This window comes from Cygnus atratus, chromosome 2 (genome assembly GCF_013377495.2).
Source record: "Cygnus atratus isolate AKBS03 ecotype Queensland, Australia chromosome 2, CAtr_DNAZoo_HiC_assembly, whole genome shotgun sequence".
NCBI lineage: Eukaryota > Metazoa > Chordata > Aves > Anseriformes > Anatidae > Cygnus > Cygnus atratus.
In genome coordinates, this window is record NC_066363.1 from 27,308,562 (window position 1) to 27,329,195 (window position 20,634).

At 38.0% G+C, this 20,634-nt stretch overlaps 2 protein-coding genes across 2 annotated transcripts in view; one reads left to right on the forward strand and one right to left on the reverse strand.

The window, feature by feature from the left end:
- Positions 1 to 20,634, reverse strand: part of ASNS (asparagine synthetase (glutamine-hydrolyzing)) — an 853,397-nt gene that overhangs the window by 210,622 nt on the left and 622,141 nt on the right. The gene's annotated exons all lie outside the window — the stretch shown is intronic.
- The window catches only part of UMAD1 (UBAP1-MVB12-associated (UMA) domain containing 1), a 79,652-nt gene that overhangs the window by 56,519 nt on the left and 2,499 nt on the right, over positions 1 to 20,634 (forward strand). The window contains exon 3 of the mRNA XM_035545170.2: positions 3,983 to 4,068. Within this exon, the coding sequence (XP_035401063.1) occupies positions 3,983 to 4,068 (86 nt within the window). The remainder of the gene's footprint in view (positions 1 to 3,982; positions 4,069 to 20,634) is intronic.

Below are 20,634 nucleotides of genomic sequence, written 5' to 3' on the forward strand. Positions count from 1 at the left end.
CTATTTTCCTGATAAATTCCCCCAGTGATATCCTGGGTATCATGGACTATGCGGCTGATGTTTGAACCACATTACACTGCACACAGCATCCCTTCGTTTCTAATTCTTATGTTCTCTGAGTAGTGTATGACATTTGAGGTACATGACTTCATTTTTTAATAGGAGTTTTATGACTAAAACTTTGCATAATGCTTTTAAACCAAGGGATATATGAGCCAGGAATCTAATTGTCTTGTAAAATGAATCATTTTGCCTGTTATCTCTTAATTAAAATACAGCTTTAAACTTACTCTAGTTCAAACAAATTAATTCAAGAAATCTTATAGCCTATATTTATACAGGAGGTTAGGCAGGATGATTACAGTGGTCCCTCTGGCCCTGATTTGCTATTCAGTTCTGATGAAAGACTGACCGGGGGGAGGGAGGTGAGCTGGTAGCCCTGCCGACTAACGTTTTGTGCTCTTGATTTTTTCAGAGCCAGATTTCAGTTGCTTAGTTTGGCAAAATTATAATTACATACCTATTTATGTCAGGATTGCGTACGTTTGTTGTTTTTTTTTTCTTTCAGTTAAAAAACTGCAAACGTGGGGGTGTAAGGTGCTCAAAAGAACCCATGTTAGTTCCTGCTCCCAAGGCTGTCTGTCCCCAGCATTCACCTTTATCCGCCTTCCTAACATCTAGGTAGACAAGAAAAGAAGGTTGTAGGGCTGCAGCAGAGAAGAGGAAAACCAGATCAGAGGGGGAAGCATCTGAGAGGCAGAGACTGAAGAGGGAAGAGAAACTGACTTGCAGTGAAGGAAGAGATTAGGAGTGAGGTCAATAGGAAACCAAGGCAAGCTGAACAAAAAATTTGGGTGTGGTGAGATGATGCATCGGTTATGGCAAGCATAATAGGTTGGGAACTGTTGGAGCTGGGAGAGGCTGGGATTGGGGAAGTATGTGAAAGTCAATTCATCACTTGGGCTAGTAGAAATAGGGTGATAATAAGGTTGATTAATCTATCTGGATATTTGAGAAAGGAAGCTGTCAAAGAAGTACACCAAGAATATATATATTTTTTTTCTGTAGAAAACTATTCTATCCTAGTGGATGTCTTAGGTAGCTTAGTGTGCAGCTGCCTAAAACTGCTTTAATTCCATTAAGTCAAATAATACTAATCTATGCGAAGATTCATGGGTTATCTTTGCAGGACCATACATATGTCTAAAAATCTGGGAAGATGTTGAGGTTTTCTCATTTGCACTTTTTTTTTTTTTTTTAACAAGGAGATCTGCATTAAAGTTCAGTTTACAAAGTCAGTCCAAGTTGTGAAACACCAGATACCATGAACTTCCCACCTGTGGGAGTTGGATGTCAAAGTTCTAAGTCAAAAAAATGTTTAATTTCTCTCCCAATGAGCTGTTCTTATTCCTCTTTTCCTGTGAACGTTTTTACATTTTTGACCTTTTGGTACAGATTTCAAGCAACGATTTCTTTTCATCTTAAGGAAAACCAATCATAGGAAGAAAAAAAAAAGTATATTCTGGATGGTACTAACACATATCAATTAGGTCTTTTGTTTCTTTGAATATAAAACCTTTCAAGTGCTTTTTCAGGAACAGTACGTAAAGATGAGGAGGAAGAAGTTGGTTTGTGTGTTTCTTAGATCTCCAGTGTAACTCTTTCAGTAGTCCTCTCACTGATTTCTATTAGCTGTCCCTTTGCTACGGACAGGCTACCCGGCTCGTCCCTTACACACTTGCTTAGCCTTTGTCCAGCAAGCTGCAGTCTGCTTGCACCGCATCTTCACAAGTCTCCGTGCAGCCAGCATTTGCCAGTTCCCTTGACAAAGCGTGGTCTGAGGGAGGGGTATCCTGTGTTTTTCCTCCTGCATCTTTCATAGAGCACAGGACTAGGAGGGGATACAAAAGGTCATTCATCCTCCTTGTCTTGGCAGGGCTGAAGCCATTCATAACAGATGTTTCTTCAGCCTCTCTCCGCAGCCCTTTAGAGGGGGACATTCCACTACTTCCTGAAGCAGTTGATCCAAGCTCTCAACCAGCCTCACTTCTGGAGAAGCTGATCTAGCCTCAATTTGCTACGATTTCAACTTGTTTGCACTGTCATCCGCAGCAAATGTACCAAAAATATGTTTTATTCTCCTCTTCATACATCTGCCAACTATTTTCATGCCTCTCCAAGTTTTTGCAATATTTCATTGCAGATGGCATTTACAAGACCTCTAATAATTTTTTTTTGCAGACCTCTACTTCAGTACATATGTAAACTAATTGGGTGACATGATTTATTTTAATGGCAGTTACTTACATCATAATCTTACAGGTGCTTACAAATTTTATTTTTCACAGTGTCATAGGGAGGGATTGAAGATGCTCTGACTCCCCTTCTCTTGTGTTCTCTTCCCACTTTTTTCACACTTCTCCCCTCCCCTCACACATTTATCTTTGTTTTAAAGAGATGATATGAATGCAAGTACTTCGGAGTATTTTATGTGGAGAACTACAGGCTAACTGAGAAGCATTTTTCAACTCCAGGAAGGTTCTAGAAAGGTGTGGACACTAATGGAGTGAGTAGGCATTAATGACCTACAACAGGTATTTACTGACGATGCTCCTGACACTGTTGACACTGTTAGGAATTATCCTAGAGTATTAAAAATATACCCGATGACTAAACACTACTGCGAGATTTCATAAGGTACTTTTCCAAATATTGCAGTGTACCCAGGGGTCTGACTGTGGGTCCTTGGGGGTGGGTGACAGCTTGGTGCAAGCACGCGCAGACCGGGATGCCACCAGCTTCCATGGGCAGAAGCTGGCTGCTGTTCATGGCAGCCTCTGCCAGGTGCACCACTCCTAACCAAACCTCTGGAGAAAATGGCACAGGAAAGCCAAAAACACAGACTTAGCAAAGGAGTTAAGCTACAGTAACTTGAACCCTTTCATTTAGAACTGTGGCGGCAGGACGTTTTAAGAAGACAGGCTTCTAAAATAATCCATTACAGAAAGCACCATCAGTTCAAATAAAAATAAAACCAGAATGACACAACTGAATCTTTTTTCATCTTTCTAAGTTTTCTCTTCTTACCAACTATTTGCTGAGTTGCACTAACAGCATAAAGAGATAATCCACAAGATTTTTACAGTTTCTTGTATGACATCCCACAGTCAAAGACAATTAGAGAAATTAGATTTTTTTTACCATATCTGAGAAATGCTGCTTTTTTGTTTTACTGCCTTTACATTTTTACTAAAATTACTGATGTAACTTCTCTCTCTAAAATAAACTTAAATACTCTGCCTCTAGTTTATTGCTGTGATCTACCCGTCTTAGATTGGTACCAGCTGCAGCTTTTGGGAGATCGTGTCTCATCTGCAAAATCCTAGAAAGAGGTAGCCACGTCCATGCAATGGGATGAGGTTAATGTCCGGCCTGCCCAGTAGTCATTTTCCCTGTATGGCCAAAACCAGGGAATTTCTTTTTTTATGCCGCATCTCTTTCTTGACACTTGTGCACAGATATCTCCTGTACAGAAACTAGGTTGTAAATGAGGATAGAATAACCATGCACGTGTCCTCCTAGCCTGACTTGGAGGGACGTGACTGATGCTTGTAACGGGTATGGCCTTTGCACCGCTACATCTCCTTTGCTTGACACTTTGCCATTATTAGAATTTAATGGTCAGCCCTAAGTGTTCAAAAATAGGGGGGCCCTTTTTTATTACTTTTTTTTCTCTTTTTCTTTGCTTCTCTGTATTTTTCACTTTAACTAATTGAGACAGATTTACTCCGGGTTTTCACAGACCACTACCCAGTGTTTGTTTTCTCATGTTCAAAACTGTAAAATATAAGTGTGGCAACAGAGTTCTCCCTTTCCCAAGGAATTGTATTATTTGGTTTTAGGGAAGCTCAAGATCTTTTCTTACTCCCTATAACACATGAAGGATTTCAGTGATTTAATAGGTATTTTCTTTCTTTGCTAGGTGAGACAGCTGATGATCAAAACAGAGAGTCAAAGGACAAAACTTCGTTTCCAGAGACCAGACCGACCTACAGCCAACCTTCACAGGTAGGAGATTATCTCTTTACTCATGCATGCTGAAACTTTGATAGCAGATCATTTAAGAAGTATGAATGTCCTGCAGGAGAAGGTCTCAATACATTCACATCCTCTGCAGACTAAGTGCCTACTCAGCCTTTCTTGCCATCTATCATAAAAGAAGCATTACTAGTAATTAGATGACAATACTGTCAAGGCCACCGATATTGATTTGAAAAAGAAACACTAAGAAGGGAATGCTGGGCTGTGTGCTGTTGCTGTTTATCTTATTTTTATACTTGAGATTTGCAAGCATGGAACTGTAGCTGGAGTGTTAATGAATTGCATACAAGTATTAGTGTAGTGAGCAGTGATGGAAAATGTCAAACGTTTACATAAGTTATTTATTTCCCCAGTTACCGTTATACGTTACATGTTGTAAATGTGTGAGTATAATAGACTGTCTTTATTGTGTATTTGTTTTCTGTTTCAGTACTGTGTGGCTGTAAATCTGGACTTCTTTTTCTTCATCTGGTTTATTTAATATTTAATCTGTGTATGCCAAAGAGGGCTTTCCGGAAGATTTTTGCATATGGTGTACACGTATTTTTCTTCTCCACTTCCTCTGAAAATGTTTTTTCAATGAGTATGAGCCTGTTTTCCATTGCTGTATAGTCCTAGATATGAGCAAGATAACTATAAAACATTTTGTTTGTATTTTTATGCTTTTGAGGATCCTTTTTCTTTTTTTTGGAAAGGGACCTCTGGAGGCACCTGGCGCACCCCCCTGCACAAGCAGGACCACTGGAGCAGCCCATTCTTTCTCTCTCTCTTTCTCATATCTAACCTTGTAACTAACTTTGTCTCTCTCTCTCTCTGCTCAATGACATTGTAATATATATTATTGCTAAGTCCTTTGATACATCAGAGCTGTGTGCGTTGATGTTGCTCATCTAAGAATGCTCAATGTGTGTGTGGGTGTGTTTTACAGTTCCATTTTTTAATTGTAAATTAAAAACTGGGCCTGATACAGAAATCTTTCATTCATCAAAACTTTAGTCTGATTTCTCTGTCTATGCACATCTGAGCAAGGTGTTTTGCCACTGAAGTCCTGCAATTTTGAGGCACTAAAATGCATTGGTATTGTTGTTACTGCACAGACATGGTTTCCCTTAATGTGGTGTTGCTAGGTATGGTGAACTGCTGGTTATTATAGCATCCATGGTTTGTTCAGTTCTGTGGGGATTCAGAAAAACAGGAACTTGCATAATATTATGGATTTTAAGCGTTAATGAGTTAGAGAAAAGAAACAAGTTTCAAAATAGAATATCAGATATTACCATGAAAATATATATTTATTTTAATCTTTATATTGAAGGACTTGTATGTCACAAAAATGTTTGTACAAATTAACAACATCAACTAAATTAAGATATATTTTAATTCCAGTCTCTGGATTTGGGTGTTTGGACTTCACATTTACTCAAAGGAGTTCTCAGTTTCTCAAATCAAATTTAGTAACTGAGGATCATCAAATGAAATGGATAATTTGGGATATTAGGAAAGCAATATTTCCATTTGCAGTAATGAGGATGCTTTTATAAATTTGTGGCAGAAATCTACCAATTCAGCGAAACTGGAAAAACATTGTTTTACCTACTCAATATGTCGTTGAGACATAGAACATTAATTGAAATAATAAGCTTGTTAGCATTAGAACAAAAATACTTCATAAACACAGTGCAGTATGTTAAAAGATATTTGTTCAACTGCAAAGTAGTACCAGATATTTGTCGTGCATAGTTGAACAGAAAAGTGTTTAGTTCTTCAACCGAATCTTTCAGTTTCTGGAAACTTGCTTTTGTTTTTAAATATTATCTATTTGACATCTTAATAGATGTCAACTTTGTGGAACACGAACAAGTGCTTTTAGAAATGTGATTTAAAAAAGAATAAAGTAATACTTTGCTCATGGGTCACTTCCTTAGTCAAAAGGGAAATGAAGCTGAGGTTGATTTTTGAACAAAATGTTTTCTGGAGTATTTTTTGTAACTGTCATCGTCTTTGGAATTTCCCACTTACTTGGGTACTACTGGAGTTGTTTTCTGTACAATTATTGAATTCTCCAATACATATTTCTGTTTAATATTGCTTACTTTATGTAAACTACTGCAGAAATAAAAGATTGTAACAAGACCATCTTGCTGCAGCTAGAAACGTTTAACAGAACCTCCCATAAGAATTGCAGTACCAGCAGTCTGCATTGTTTTACGAGGTTTTCGCATTGCATGTAGTGCTGTCAGAGGAACTGCAGATATTTAGAAACTTGTTGGAGGGAAGGTGTTCTCAGCTTTAGTCTGAAAGTTTATCCTTCTGCTGCAAGGGGTGGGAACAGAAGCTCCTGCTTTGACCAGTCCCATGTGGAGCATCCTCTCCATCGCCAGCGAGTAGACAGAGGCTTGGTAGGGTCATCTCCTGATGCCAGGTTTGTCCTAGGGAGACTGGTCGTCCTGCAGGGTAATGAGTGCTCTGGGCCTAATCAAGCATGTACGATCCCACTGAAGTTGCTTCAGGCTCATGAGCTAAAAGTTAGACGTGCATTTAAGTGCTTTTCTGGACGGGGGCCAAAATGCTTAGCACTCTGCAGGACCGAGAAATTAGTCTCTTTGTGACTATGAAATGCAAAGCTAATTTTAACAGTGCAACACCATCATAATAGAAACAGATAATATGGTCTTATTTTTTTCATGCTTGTGGGTTTTCCATTATTATAGTACAATTTCCAGATAATTCAATCTTTATCTGCTTTCATTGGGAATTTAAGCGTATAGAAAGTAACCAAATGGAAAGGTTCGTTTTGATATATGAAGAGTGCTGGAAACTCCAGTAATGCGGTGGGGTTATTTTTGATAATGAGCTATTCCATTGGTAAAGCAAATTAGCACAACCATGTTTTTTTGTCCTACTGTGAAAGCAATTATGTAGCATATCTATTAGGAGACATAAAAAATATTTTTGACAGATGGTATGGCTGTGAATTAGGATTTATGAAGATTATTGTACGTCTGGTGTCCAGGGCACCTGGGATTATTAAATTGATGCAAGAAAGAAAAAAAAATAATCTGATAATAGCTGCAGTGTTTCGCATCTCCATACTGTCACCTTAAGAAGCAGCTCGTGTTTGATAGATATTGCACTTCGTGATAATCTGACATGCGCTCTTTAGCCAACAGATGTCAGCAGATTTAATGGGTGGAAACTGTACCAGTAAGTGTATTAAAATAAACTACCAAAAATGAGAGCCACATTTAGGTTGTAAATTAAGATTTTCCTCTTACTGTGTGTTGGCTTTTGGTTTTCTTTATAGTCTTATTTCTCCCTCAAATACTTAATTGCTATTGCCTTCTATCTAAGGAGCTTGTTATACGTTTTCTAGGGCAAGAGAGAATCCTCCAAGGGACTGCTTAACCCATAATTATCTAATTTATATGTTGCTGTTATAGTCACTCTTAATTATATACCTTGCTGTTATACTTATCATTGTAGGACATAGCTTTTGTTATGAATTGCAGTTGTTGTGTTATAGTTCTTGTGACCTTTCTTTGCATAATTTGATACTACAAACTGAGAAGTAGCAGATAGAATGGCCATGTTTCCTGACCTAAATTTAAAACTATCTATGGCTTTCTCCATATAGATAGTACTGTGCACTATTTTGGCTGAGTATTCAAATAAATTAGAAAAAATATTTTTATACCAGAAGGTGAGGAAAATATTCTCATTAAATTGATCCTTTTTAAAGCTCTGCTGTTTAAGAATTTTGAATAGATGTAGATAACAGCTTCTTTCACATTTGTTTTGGGGCAATACGGTTCAGTTGGGAAGACAGAAATACTGTAAGATATAAAATATCAAGGAAAAGATCATGCAAGTTGTGAGTGCATAGTATAAAAGTGAAAAAAAAAAGAGTTTGTTACTTTTAATCTTCTACAGAAATTAGTAAGTACTGCTGAAGCTGATAAGACTTTTAAGATCTCCTTTTGGGCAGATCACCTGGCAATCATCTGATATAATTTCAGTACACGAATAATGCTAACGCTGCCTTGTTGTCTTTTTAAATATATATATATATGTATGTATATGTATATTAATTAATCAGTTCTTCCAGACCTGTTATTGTCCAATGTTTGCTAAAGCTTGGCTGTCATGAATATTTTTACAAGTTACCAGAAAAAGAGATGCCAACTCTTAGGTTATGGTTCAGAAGGTTCCAGATCTAAAAATTCAAGAAGGGTGCTCTGGGCTAGATTTGCTGCATCATTTCAAATTCCCTACTTTTGCTCTAGAGTAGGTGGCTGATATTTCAAAATTATCGGCCAACGTTTGTAATTAGTTTGCTCCATTTTGACAAATGTTAATATTTATAGAAAATGTAACAGATTAGCAGATTAGGGTTTTTTGTTTCGTTTCTTTTTCTTTTCTTTCTATTTTTTTTAAAGCCCTCTTAAGCTAGGATTCTAGTTGTGGCCTGGTTAGATTAATTGCTTGTCATATGTCATATTAACTACAAGTACTTCTTCACCTATAAAGCCCTTAAAGCATGTTGCTCCATATTTTCTCTCTTCTTAATTGGGTATGTAAGCAGTAATCACTTAATGAAATTATCCACTCTTAGAAGGGACTGGAATAAGACTGTCTGCATCAGGTCATCAAGCACGTACTTTTCTCTGAATGCTGGTACCTTCAGAAGAAGGTCTTATGTTTTATTCAACTGTTACGTAGGATTATAAGCTATAGGAAGTGATGTTTTTACGTTACTGAAGACTATTCATCCTTCTTTAAAAGTATTGGTGGTTGCAGTGGACACCTTCTTTCTTAGCTCCCTGCCTCCTTTGCATGTAGCTGGCAGTTCTTTGGGGGACCTGCATTTACCACACAGCCTTAGGCACAGACTGAGAGTGCCTACAAAGCAGAGCTGCCATATGATAAGAAGGTTGGGGTATATGGTTGTGACCTTACTGAGAAAGAAGGTAAATAGCCCAGTCAGCTAAAAGTCAGCAATTACATAGTAATAGATATTTACTTCATAGAGCTTAATTACATCGTAACGTTCATATTGCTACCTGTTTGATAATTGCTCGAAATACCTAAGAGGTGTTAGGAAGACCAAGGAAGATCTCCCAAATTTGCTGACCAGTGGACTTCTTCCTGCCCTCCACAGTTGGGTACCTTGGGGTTTGCGGGTGTGTACATATATTATGTCTACATACGTGCATGTGTAAAATTTAAGCAACGTGATCATCCATCCATAAGAAAGTCTGCTTATACACGTCACAAAGGATAAGTTACTGTGGCCTCACAAAAAAGTGGCCCACAAGCATGATATATTTTCATTGTTTACTGCCTACAGATAGCAAAGAAGTTATTACTTCCCATGTAGAAGTTATAAAATAGCAAAATTGGCCTGATTGGCAGCCTCTCCAGTTTGACAGCTAGGCTTTAGTAGAGGTACGTGTACTCCAAATAACGACCAAGGCACGTGTATCCAGAAGCACAATTCGCATATCTCGCTATTTAGTTTGCGCAGAGACTCGCTATATGCTTAATGAAATTGCCTGCTTATTCAGTTACACTGGCTGGTTATTTGTAGTAGGAGATGCTCAAATTAGGTGCCCAGATGTTCCCACTCACATTTTTTAGCCTTTGTCTAATTTTGGAATCTTCTGACTAAGTTAATCCCCAGATAAAACTACTGATTATCCTGTATCTCTTGCCCAAACACATGTGGTTGGACTAAAAGCCAGTAATGCTGGTTCACTTTGCTGCTGTCAACACATTGATCGGTCAGTCATCCTGCCTCTGGGAGTAACCCTTCTGGGCTTTCAAAATATTAAAATTGATCTAAAATACAATGTAGATCATACATCATTTGATGAGACAGCATGCTAATATAGCCTGATGGTACAGTGATATTTACAACATGATGCATTAGTGTAAAATGGTGGCTAAAAGACCGTGGTATAGGGCAGCTTATTAATAATTACTCTAAACACCACGTAAGGAAAGTAACAGTGTTCTTAGGTTAGTTTCACTGCCACTGTCGGGGAAAACAAAACAAACAAACAAAAAAAATAAACAACAGTGGCCAGTCCATTTTAATGGAAAGGAAAAAATCACACAAAAATGCCTCGTTTCAGTCCAAAATGCAAGATTGGTAAGACAGGAATATGTTTTTCTGTACATAAGTGTGATTCGATGATTTTATTGATTAATTCTTCATAATGTGACACTGCTTTAATTTCTATCTTTAAAAAATCCCCCAAAACGTCACCACTTCTCAGCTCAGATTTTTAAAAGACTGTGCATTGGGTAGCACACAGTCAAATTTTGTTCTAAAGTACTTCTTAAAAATGCATCAAGATAAAATGGGTTTGTTTGCACATTTTTTTTGTTTGTTTCCACATTGTTACAAATTTTAAGAATACTTTTCTAGTGTTGCAATGCAAATAGGAGACCTACTTGATATAAAACCAAGTCTATTTTAAACACTAAAAAATTACATTTCTTCCTTTTCATTGTGGTTCAATTGTCTTCCTTCCACAGAAAACCATGAGGCCACAAGAGGCCTACATAATTGAAAGAGATGGCCAATATCTGTTTCTTTTTGCTGTATTTATTTATTCGGTCCTTTTCTGCTTTGAGAATCATCTTGCTCTTCTTCCTGTGTCTCAAAAGCCTAATCAGTAGGTGCTGAGGATCACTGAGTCTTTGTCATTACCATTTGTAAATCGAAGCCTTACAAACTCCGGCTTCTGGTAAGCTCTTTGCTGACAGTGCTCTTGACAAGTGCTCCAGCTACACGCTGTGTATGGAGGAATTTGGAGTCAAATATCTAGCCTTCCTTTGTCTTATTTCTCACTTGAATCTCTGTGGGGAGAGCAGGTAGAGAGTTGCATTAGGCAACTTGCCTAATTCACTATTTCAGACTTAGAATATTTTTAATTTTGAGATAGAACATAGTGCTACTCTTGCCACAAGCTTGGGTTTATATATATGCAGCAGGAAAAAAAAACTCAGAACAAAGCACTTAGTGCAGTGACTTTTATTCACACATCTGCCCAAGGATCCATTTGTGTTCTGCCTGAGGATCCAAGACTGAGGAGAGGGATTGCTGGAAAGGTCTGGGGGTTCAGTTGCCAAACAAAACTTTGCGAAGGACTGCGAAAACATTGTTTGCAGTTATCACTGGAGAAAAGCTTCACCTGGGTTCAGACTAGTAAATCTTTTCTATAATCACTCTTATCGATTAGCACTTTTAGAAGACCAAAAGACCAAATCCAAGATAATTTCCTTTTTCTTTCCTCTTGTTGTAGATGGAAGTTACCCATCTGTCTTTTTCCTCTCACTGATACTTACATTCTAGGGAGACATTTCATGGATGCCTTCACTACTGTGACAACTCAAGGGGAGATTTACTTTTCTTGTCAAACAATAACATCATTTTAACTTCACATTTAGGCAGCTTTTCCTACTTGGTCCTATTTGCTGAAAAAATTACTGATTTCTTTTGTGAAACTGTTGGCTAAATATTTTCCTACTAGGCTCTTATTTTCAATTGACTTTTCTAGGTTCTTTTCTGAAGTTCACAGCTTTCTTTCCCATTCAAGTCCTTGCATTTTCATACATTTAGTAGAATAACAAGAATGCAGTATTATCCTCTTTTTTAGAGGTTTTGCTCCATGGCCATCTACCATCTCAGAGAAAGTGTCATCTTTCTCCTGTCACAGGAGGTTACTGCTTTGGAGCTTCTACAATAGCAAGGGTTGGGAACGAGGTAAAGACATGGAAGCAGGGACCCAGTTTGTCTGAGCTCCTCCTGTTCAGGATGGCACGTGCCCAAAATGTCTTATGGTTTTATTTATTTTTTTTTGCCTGGAGCAGTATAGAGAAACTCAAATCTTGTCACTACAGGTGACCTAGAGATAACTACAGTGACTAAATGTAGCTGCTAAATTAAAACAGATTATTTAAATAGTGTTTATTTAAATATGCAATTAACGTTTTATGGGAAATTCATTTCTTAGTATGTTCTCTGGCTATATCAAAAAGTTAAAATTTAAACAGTGCTCCTGATTTCAGCCCAATTAAAAGAGCATTTTCTAGGGGGATAAGTAACATTGTTATTCCAGTTGCTCAAAAAATATTCCTCCACGTACAAAGAATTCATTCATGGCTCAAAGTTGCTTCAATAGATAACTGAATTTTAGGAGTGAATATCAAAGGTTTGTATTCCACCAGAAATGAAGGTGGCAGCAAAATAAATGTGAGTATTTTGTGCTTTGGGATGACACTGAAGTTGCAGAAGAAATCCATTATCAGCATTTATCAGACTTCTCTGATCATTTTGCAGTATGTTGCCTTGTCCTTCACCTCTGCCTTGTGGCTGAGGAATGCACTGCTGGATGGCCGGAATTGCCCGTGTTTTCAGTTGCAGTTCTTCTGGTCGGTAGTTTACTCACTGTAGTGATCTTCATGAACTTTTTAATCTTTAAGCATACATGCTGCAGCAAAAAGTATAACGATCTGGCCTAGTTAGCAACGTTTCCTGGCACTGGCACGAGCACAACGTGTTGAATATTGTTCGTGTTGCTTATTATACTGTATGAGGTCTTAGCTATGAATAGCTTGCATAGCGCTTCAAAGGAACAGAGGAACTAGATAAACTGTTCCTTACTGAACCCACATCTCTCTGTCTCTTCTAAGATAATTCTTATCACGGTATTCATGTTGTAAAGGGGAAAGTTGTCCAAAATTCACGTATTAGGACTGTGCCCTGTGCTCAAGGGCCTGCAGAGGGGTGCAGGAAGGCAGCAGGAAAAGGAACCCTGCTGCTGAGGGTGTGTGAAGGCTGATATGCATCTTACATTTTCACATTCAAAAGTGCTGGAATTGGTTGGGATTGAAGTGAAGAGAAGGAAGGGAATAAAGTTTTGATTCCAATGCAAATGTAATTGTTCCAAAATTATTTTTAGCATAAAAACATTTTGCTGTAGAAGGATCCCATGCTACAGTATTGTTCTAAGACAGAAGTGAGTTCTGACATCTTAAATTGGTGACAAAATCATTTGTGTGCTGGAATATCCCTGGCTCCAGGAAAGGGGAACAAAAAAATGAATTCTATTATAGAAAAAAAAAAAGAAATTTGGGCACTAAAAAAAAAAAAAAAGAAACGAAACTAGGGCCCTACCTCACCTACATAGGGCTTAATGCAGAAACTAGGGTTATAGGTTTTTTTTTTCATCTTTTATTTCAAACCTCTCATCGTGATCAGCATGAAGATCAGGCTTTCTTTTCGATGTGGTATTTTTCAATGCTGAGTGACAAAGCTCCAAATCTGTGGCAGGCTCAGAGCAGTATCACCTCTTACTCAGATCAGTTACTATTTTTGGATCTTTGAGGTTCTGCATTTTGGCTTGTACAATTTGCTGTCATTTTCATTGTATGGAAATCTAGGTGCATTCATTGTAAAAGTTATATAGTCCAAATTCATATGGCAAAACTATTTTAGTTATGGTGGGAAATTAAGTCCTATTTTTAATTAAGATTTAGAATTATTTTCTGCCTTCTTATTATTTTTACTTTCTGTTAGTTCTACAGTTTTTCCTCATGTTGCATCCCTGTTCACAATTATGTGATTTCTTGTTCTAGATGCCCACATTTGAGATGTTATGATTTTCTGTCTTTAAACAATTAATGAATAAAGCAGTTAAGTAAAATAAATGGTATTAGGAATAAAGGTGTAGGACTTAGAAATAAAAATATCATTATACAATCTCAGTTATATGAAGTTCAGTATCTTAGCTAAATTTATCACCAAACACCCTCCAAGTATTTCATGTGTCAAATCATTGTTATAGGGGTTTGAGTAAAACAGAAGCTTAATCTTATTTCAGTTGGAGTTTGTAAAATTGTTAACTAAGAAAAACAATGTTTTTCTTCTAGCATTAATAAGGGAATAGATGCTTTAGACACTAGATATGCGGTCTTTTGTGTTACTTAATACTTTTCAGGGTGGAATTGCATTTTACAAGTGTTAACAGGCATTTCTAGTATTTACTAGGATAATTAACACACTTTAACCACGCAACTATTCAAAGTATCACAAGTTCAAATGGCAACCTTGCAGTGCTTCCCCTCTATAGTGATTAACAGTTTTAGCTGTTTGAGGGGGCAAGGAACATGTATTAAATACAGACAGCTCATTCTGCATTTAGAATATCAAATTGTTCCTGCATGACTGAAAAAGCTAGTTCTGAACAATGATACTTTTCTAATTGCTTTAAGGCCAATAAAGATGTAGAAATGCATATCATTGCTAATACAAAAGTGTGGTTTAGCAGAGATTCCCCTGTTGCTGTCAGTGTGCCAGGATACTCTGTGGGGAGCTTTTCTATTATAATAATAATAATAAAAAATGTAGAATGTCAGAGGTACTTTTTACTGTTTTAGAATTTTATTTAAGATCTCAGGAACATTAACCTGACCTTGATTCTGTCCTAGTCTAGGAAACAGCTGAAGAGCATGCTTTAAAGAGGATATATAACTAAAATATATGTCATAAATCAGTAAAAAATATACTTAAAAACTTATTTTAGAACCTGGTTCTGTGTTATTCTGAGCAGTGATATTGATAAATGGAGAAAAAAACATGCTGTGTACTAAGACATGACATTTGTGCAGGTAGCAGGAGCTCTTTTAAGAAAGACAGATCGGTGCTGTATTACAGACTGTGAGTCATGAAAAGTTGGGAAACGAGAGCCCAAAGCAAACAGGAAAGCTGATTTCCATTGACAGCCATTGCTGCTCTAAAAGCCTCTCCAAGGACTCGATCTTAGCCAGGAGCTTTCAGCGTGCAAGTTGTCCCTGTTGGAACCAATGACAACACCGATCTGAGGCTAGGATTACGATTACATTCGCTGCATTTCTCTTCAGAAAGAAATACACTGACCAGAAGCCATTACCGTACTGCAGCCAGCCACTGCAAGGTCTCCTGCACTTTTTCTTCCACCTACTATTGTAGTTCCAGAGCAGAAACAAATTTCTTCTGGAGTCCCTGGAGGGGATGCTGAGTAAACTTTCAATTGAGCCTCGAAAGAATAGCAGCTCCCAACATTGACGTGAAGTTTTCTGAGCCTTTTCAGTGGCTTCTGTATTTTACTAGTCTGGGTAAATTCTGTAAAGATGTAGGCCATGTACTTATTGGTGTATATTGGGTATGGTTTTTTTTTTGTTTGTTTGTTTCTTCTGTTTCTGTTGTTTTGGTTTGTTTCTTTGTGATATTTAGAAACTCTCATGTCATGTACACTTTCCCTCCCCTCCAGCAAGGTTTTACTGATCCTTTTCTCCTAGCTTGAACTTCTGAATACAACATGCTAAACATTCGGTGAGCCTTGCAAGTAGTTTTTCTTTTCCCATCTGTTCCTCTTTTCAAATAAGAAAAGTAATGGCAAAGATCATTATCATCAGTGGTGATGCTCACTCCGGAATTCCTACAAATTTTCTAAAAAGGCCCAGTGAATATCTTAAAAGCATCAATTGAAACAATTGGAAGAAGAATCCACTGAGAAAATTTCCATTTCTAGATACATCAGAAATAACTGCATAATGCTACCTACATTGTAAGACACATTATGACACACTATGGGCTCTAATACTGCAAAATTGCCTCAATTAAAGATAATATTTCTATATCAACATCAGCGTTGCAGGTCCCTGTCTTTGGCATAGGTATGATATTGTGGGGATATTTAACATACTGCTTGTTTCTTAAGGCTGGCTTTTTAAGGAAAATTGATCTGCTTCTCAGAAAAAAAAAAAAAAAGCCTCTTTTACAGAAAGTACACATTTCTTGAGATAAATCACTTTTTGGTAGAAAACCTTGTTCAATAATTTGGATGATAATAATGCTGGCACTGATCTTTGATTCTTCTTCAGAGCACTGTAAATCCAGCTTCCCGGTACATTGTAAACTGCATTTTTTCTTCCTTATGAGGCTCTTGGCAGACTTTGTGGTTAGCACACATAGATGCAGCGAATTAGATGTTTTTAAAGGCATCTGAAGAATATAAAATATAAAGATATAAGAGCGTAAGAGGAGGAATTTACTTTAGATGATAATTTTATGCTTTGTTGGTTTTGAAATAACATATAACATTGCTGCACAATTAGTAGCCAGTAGCCAGCTACAGCTACCATCTATGTTTCCATACTGCTTCTTTCATCCCTCTTCATTTGGGTTCCAAGCCAAGAATGAAGAAAACACCTTGCTTGTTTGAATTAAATCTGAGTACCATACCTTCTGTAATTGTAACTGATTTTTTTAACTCCCCGATGCTTGGCGAAATGTAAATTGTTTGGTGATATTCTAAGTGCATTCAATTAATATTTCTCATAGCAGGATTGTGCGTCATAGCATTTGGCAGTGCTTTGTTTAGCTAATGTCCAGAGAATATGCTCTGAATAGATTGTGTTCTGGATAAATAAGTTAGACGTTTAAGTAGAAAGCAGTGTGACTAATGTCAGATATCAAATTCTCTAGGACTTGCAGTTCTATGTGTGCCTGAGGAATGCGTGCATGAGAACATAAGCCATTTCATAACCTTGGCTTTGATTGCATAACGCAGCTTTCTGCTGGTGTTTGCACTGTAACCAGCTTGGCTGATTTAGCCCTGATGGGTGATGGATGTTCTCTACTGGGGTGTCCAGTTCTTCCTTCCAGTACCACGGACACCATAACAACCTGCTGGTCAGGTTGGCCCCATCAAGCTCTTTTCACTGATGTGGGTTCTCCAGCATATGAGTGAAATATGTCTCAGCCCTTGTATAGGATGCCTTTATGATTAGGAGGCCCACAAGTATATCTAGCTTGATAAGGTCTTGCACGTGAGGCTATTATCTGAATATCATTTTAAGAGTGTTCAGAAACAATTCCTCATAGCAAAGGCCAACAAGTGACTGCAATGACTGCGCTGGGCAGAACTGTAAAAATACTTCGTGCAACCTGAATTTTTCAGGACAGGAACTTTTTGTCTTTGTATGTAGATAGCTGGCAGATAAGGGTCACTGCCATAATGAACATGAAACTGTGTACCAGGTAAAAAGATGGGGTCCACAATATTCAAGGATTTAAACTGCAAATATGACAATTTTTCCAGCTGTCCATCCTCAATGCTGGGCATTGCTTATACTGCCTAGCGTGGCCTCCATCTCTGTACCCTGGAGCAGTTGTTCTTGCTTTTGGAAGGGGACAAAGTGCCCGAAGAGTCAGCTTGGCAGCACACTTTAATGCTGCCCCTTGCATTTTTAAGCCCTGCTTATCTGAAGAGCATGGGAGCAGTGAGGTATGACCAGGTTGACTTTGGCCAGCGTTTTTCTACCACACATGGGTTTTGCACACCGCATTGAACAGCCATCCTCCCCAGGTTGTGGTTTTTTCACGTTGCATAATTTGCAGGGAAGTCAGTCCAATAAAGTAGTAACATGAGATGTGACTTTCTATAAATGAAAAAGCGAATGTGAGCATTTTAAGATAATTTAAAAAAATAGCTTTTTTTCTTGGGAGAGTTAGTAGTGGTTTATGCGTGGAACTGAAATAGGAAATATTGAGTTCTTTTCTCATTTCTGTTGTAAGCTCATGATATTGGACCCAAGACCTTCTCATGAGAGGATGGGTGGACTGAGACCCAAGGACTGTTGGATCAGAGATCAGATTATGGCATTTGTTATAATGACCAGACACTTTTTTTCATTGTTTCTGGCCTGTCTGCACTATGTTCCTCCCATACCTTTTAGTCTTTGTTTATTATATTGTTTTGATTATTTAAATAGTATCAGCATCTACAGACTATTAAGAACTTCACAACCTTATATAGAGATTGAGTATGGTAAAATGACATTTAAAAATAAAATATTTCTGACGTAATTCATCCTTCCTTCCTTTGAAACATGGAGTGGGACTGAGAATAAGGACAGCTGGTTCTTGCCCTGTCTCTGTCAATACACAGTATCTGCTGTGGCAGAAAGGGTTTCATTTCTGAGGCTGCCCGTTTGGCACCCTTCTAACAACTGTAAGGCTCCTGGGAGAAAAAAGAAGATCCAAGATGCTTTGTGCTGTCTCCCTTTTTTTTTTTTTCCTCTTTGAAGTTACTTTTGCCACATGATGGTCTAATTTGCATTGTAAATAGAGTTCATCCAGCTTGAGGGACAATTAAGATAGAAACAGGTGTTCTTAAATGTATAATTTGCCAAACAAAATAAACATTGCATTGTAGGGATTTCTGATTATCGTCCGAGCTATGGGAATAGGACAGCAAGTGAGAGATCATTTTTCCCTGGAATGTGGGAGTGGGGGAGGCAGGAGGTCCTTTGAAGATTTTGTTTAATTGATTCCTAGATGTAACCTTTTCCTGTTTTTCATTTTGGGCTTTCTAGCTCTGCTCTCCTCTTCACAATACAGGACTGATGACATACAAGCAAATACCAGCACCTCAATAAAAGCTCCGCCAGTTCTTTCTTTCAGGAGGGAATATAACAAATTTGTGCATAGTAGACTTTACAGAAAAGCTTTGAAATATACAGCATCTACAAGTTTAAGTACATATTTGAAGTGTGCTGTTTCTTGTTTTGTTTTGTTTTTTCCAGATAAACATCATTAACATAAATATATGTTCTGTGTGTTTGGTAGTCTTCTTAGCAAACCTCCATGTCTATATGGACATGGAGCAAACCTCCATGTCTATATCAGAAATATCTTCTTGAATTTGTTCTGATGCACACCTTGAGCCTATTCGGCCATGACAAGAAGGAAGGCTTCCCTGTAAGTGTTGCTAATTGATTAGCAACTACAGAGGCTAAGATCTCCTTTAAAGTGAGAGCTGCAGGTCTTCAACTTGAAGATAACTGTGCTGATCAGAAGAGACAAATAAAGAGGTTTTAGGGTTTTTCCCGAACTTACAGACTATGGTGCTATTGCCTGTGGTGTTTTGTTCTGTTTTGTTTTGTTTTAATTTATTTCTCAGAGCTTGCAAAGCTATGCAGGCTATCTTTCTAACTTCTCTGTTAGCTTTCCTATGTTCCTTACCCGCTAAAGGTACCAGAATCAGCAAGGAAAGCTAAAAGAAATCTTTATCAACACTTGCCTTTACTGTTGCATGTTGCTTTCTGAAGTGCTGTTAGGTACTCATAAGAATAAAGAAGAGAAGAAAGGAAAGCTGAGGGATATGAAAGAAAGACCCGTAAACTGGAACTGGAGAAATTGTGTAGTACAGACATGTCAGCATTACAGAGGCTCAGAGGCAGGGTGCAGAATATTGTTAAAACAGGAGAAACCCAGCCATGTACCTTGTTTATCTCCAGAAGGCTCTGAAGTGGCCTGGAAGAATAGGCAAAGATGAGACTACTCTGTCCTTTCTGATACCTATTAAATAAAGTAGTTTTGTAGCAATTAGCCAGAAGGTGATCTGAAAGAGAGAAGAATCAAACAGGATGTATACTGGGAAGCAAGTCGCAGCAGCTCGGTAGGAAGCTGCTTTCATTATTTGCCTGCTATGGAGCTCTTTTGCTCCTCTTCTGTATCAGGTAATAATCTGGCAGTCATTCCTTATATTAAAACTTCTTAACCTTAGGGAATTTTACATTAATATGCTGTGTCATACTGGTAATGGATCTTGGGAAGCTTAGCTTAAGCTTTGGATGTCCAGTCATCGTGACTATCAACAAAACCTTCCAAATCTGGTCCACTTCAGGGCGTGGAGCACCACTAACCCCTTCTGTCCCTACAGCGCATGGAGCAGTGGGCTTCTTCCGCTCAGCAAAGACAAGTGTTTGGCTTGGATGGGCAAGATGATCTATCTGTTTAACTGTTAACACTTTAATAGAAGGTTTAATGTTTGTTTATCTGTTCTGCTAGGTGAGATTGTGGATTGTGTAAGGAATGACTAGTTCTTAGTTGCACTCAAGTCAGCTCCAGCCCTTCCTTTACGAAGCAGATGGAGCGCCCTTTACATGGCTAAATGCTTAGGTTATATACTTTTCAAGCTAGAAAACAAAGAGCCCCACCACCGCCACCTCACCACCCAAAACTCTCCTCCTGCCAGACAGCCAAGGCCTCAGATTGTCTGTACCAACCACGATCTGTAACGTTCAGTGCTAGCACAGGTCAGATCTGGAGAAGCACAACTCACCTTCAGATCGTGACATAATTTAGGAGGAAAGCAACCTCCATACAGCTAAACCCGTTTAACTCTTATGATCAGCTGAACATCAAATTAGCAAATTTAAAGCTTTTGGTGCTTTCCCTTCCCTAATAACAGTGTAAGCTTTGCGTTAAGTGTAAGCTTTGAATTTTTCTGGATGTGTGGGTTGAAAGGAGTACGTCAGGACTGCAATCAGAAATTCATGTACAATGTTTTTAGCTCTGATGTGACTTGTTAAGCACTTCTGAACAAGTCAAATTTAAATATTTGTGTGTGCTTATATGTAATAAATCCCTATGGCAATCATCTTACTTTTTGAGACAATGTGAGAACTATTGGTTTA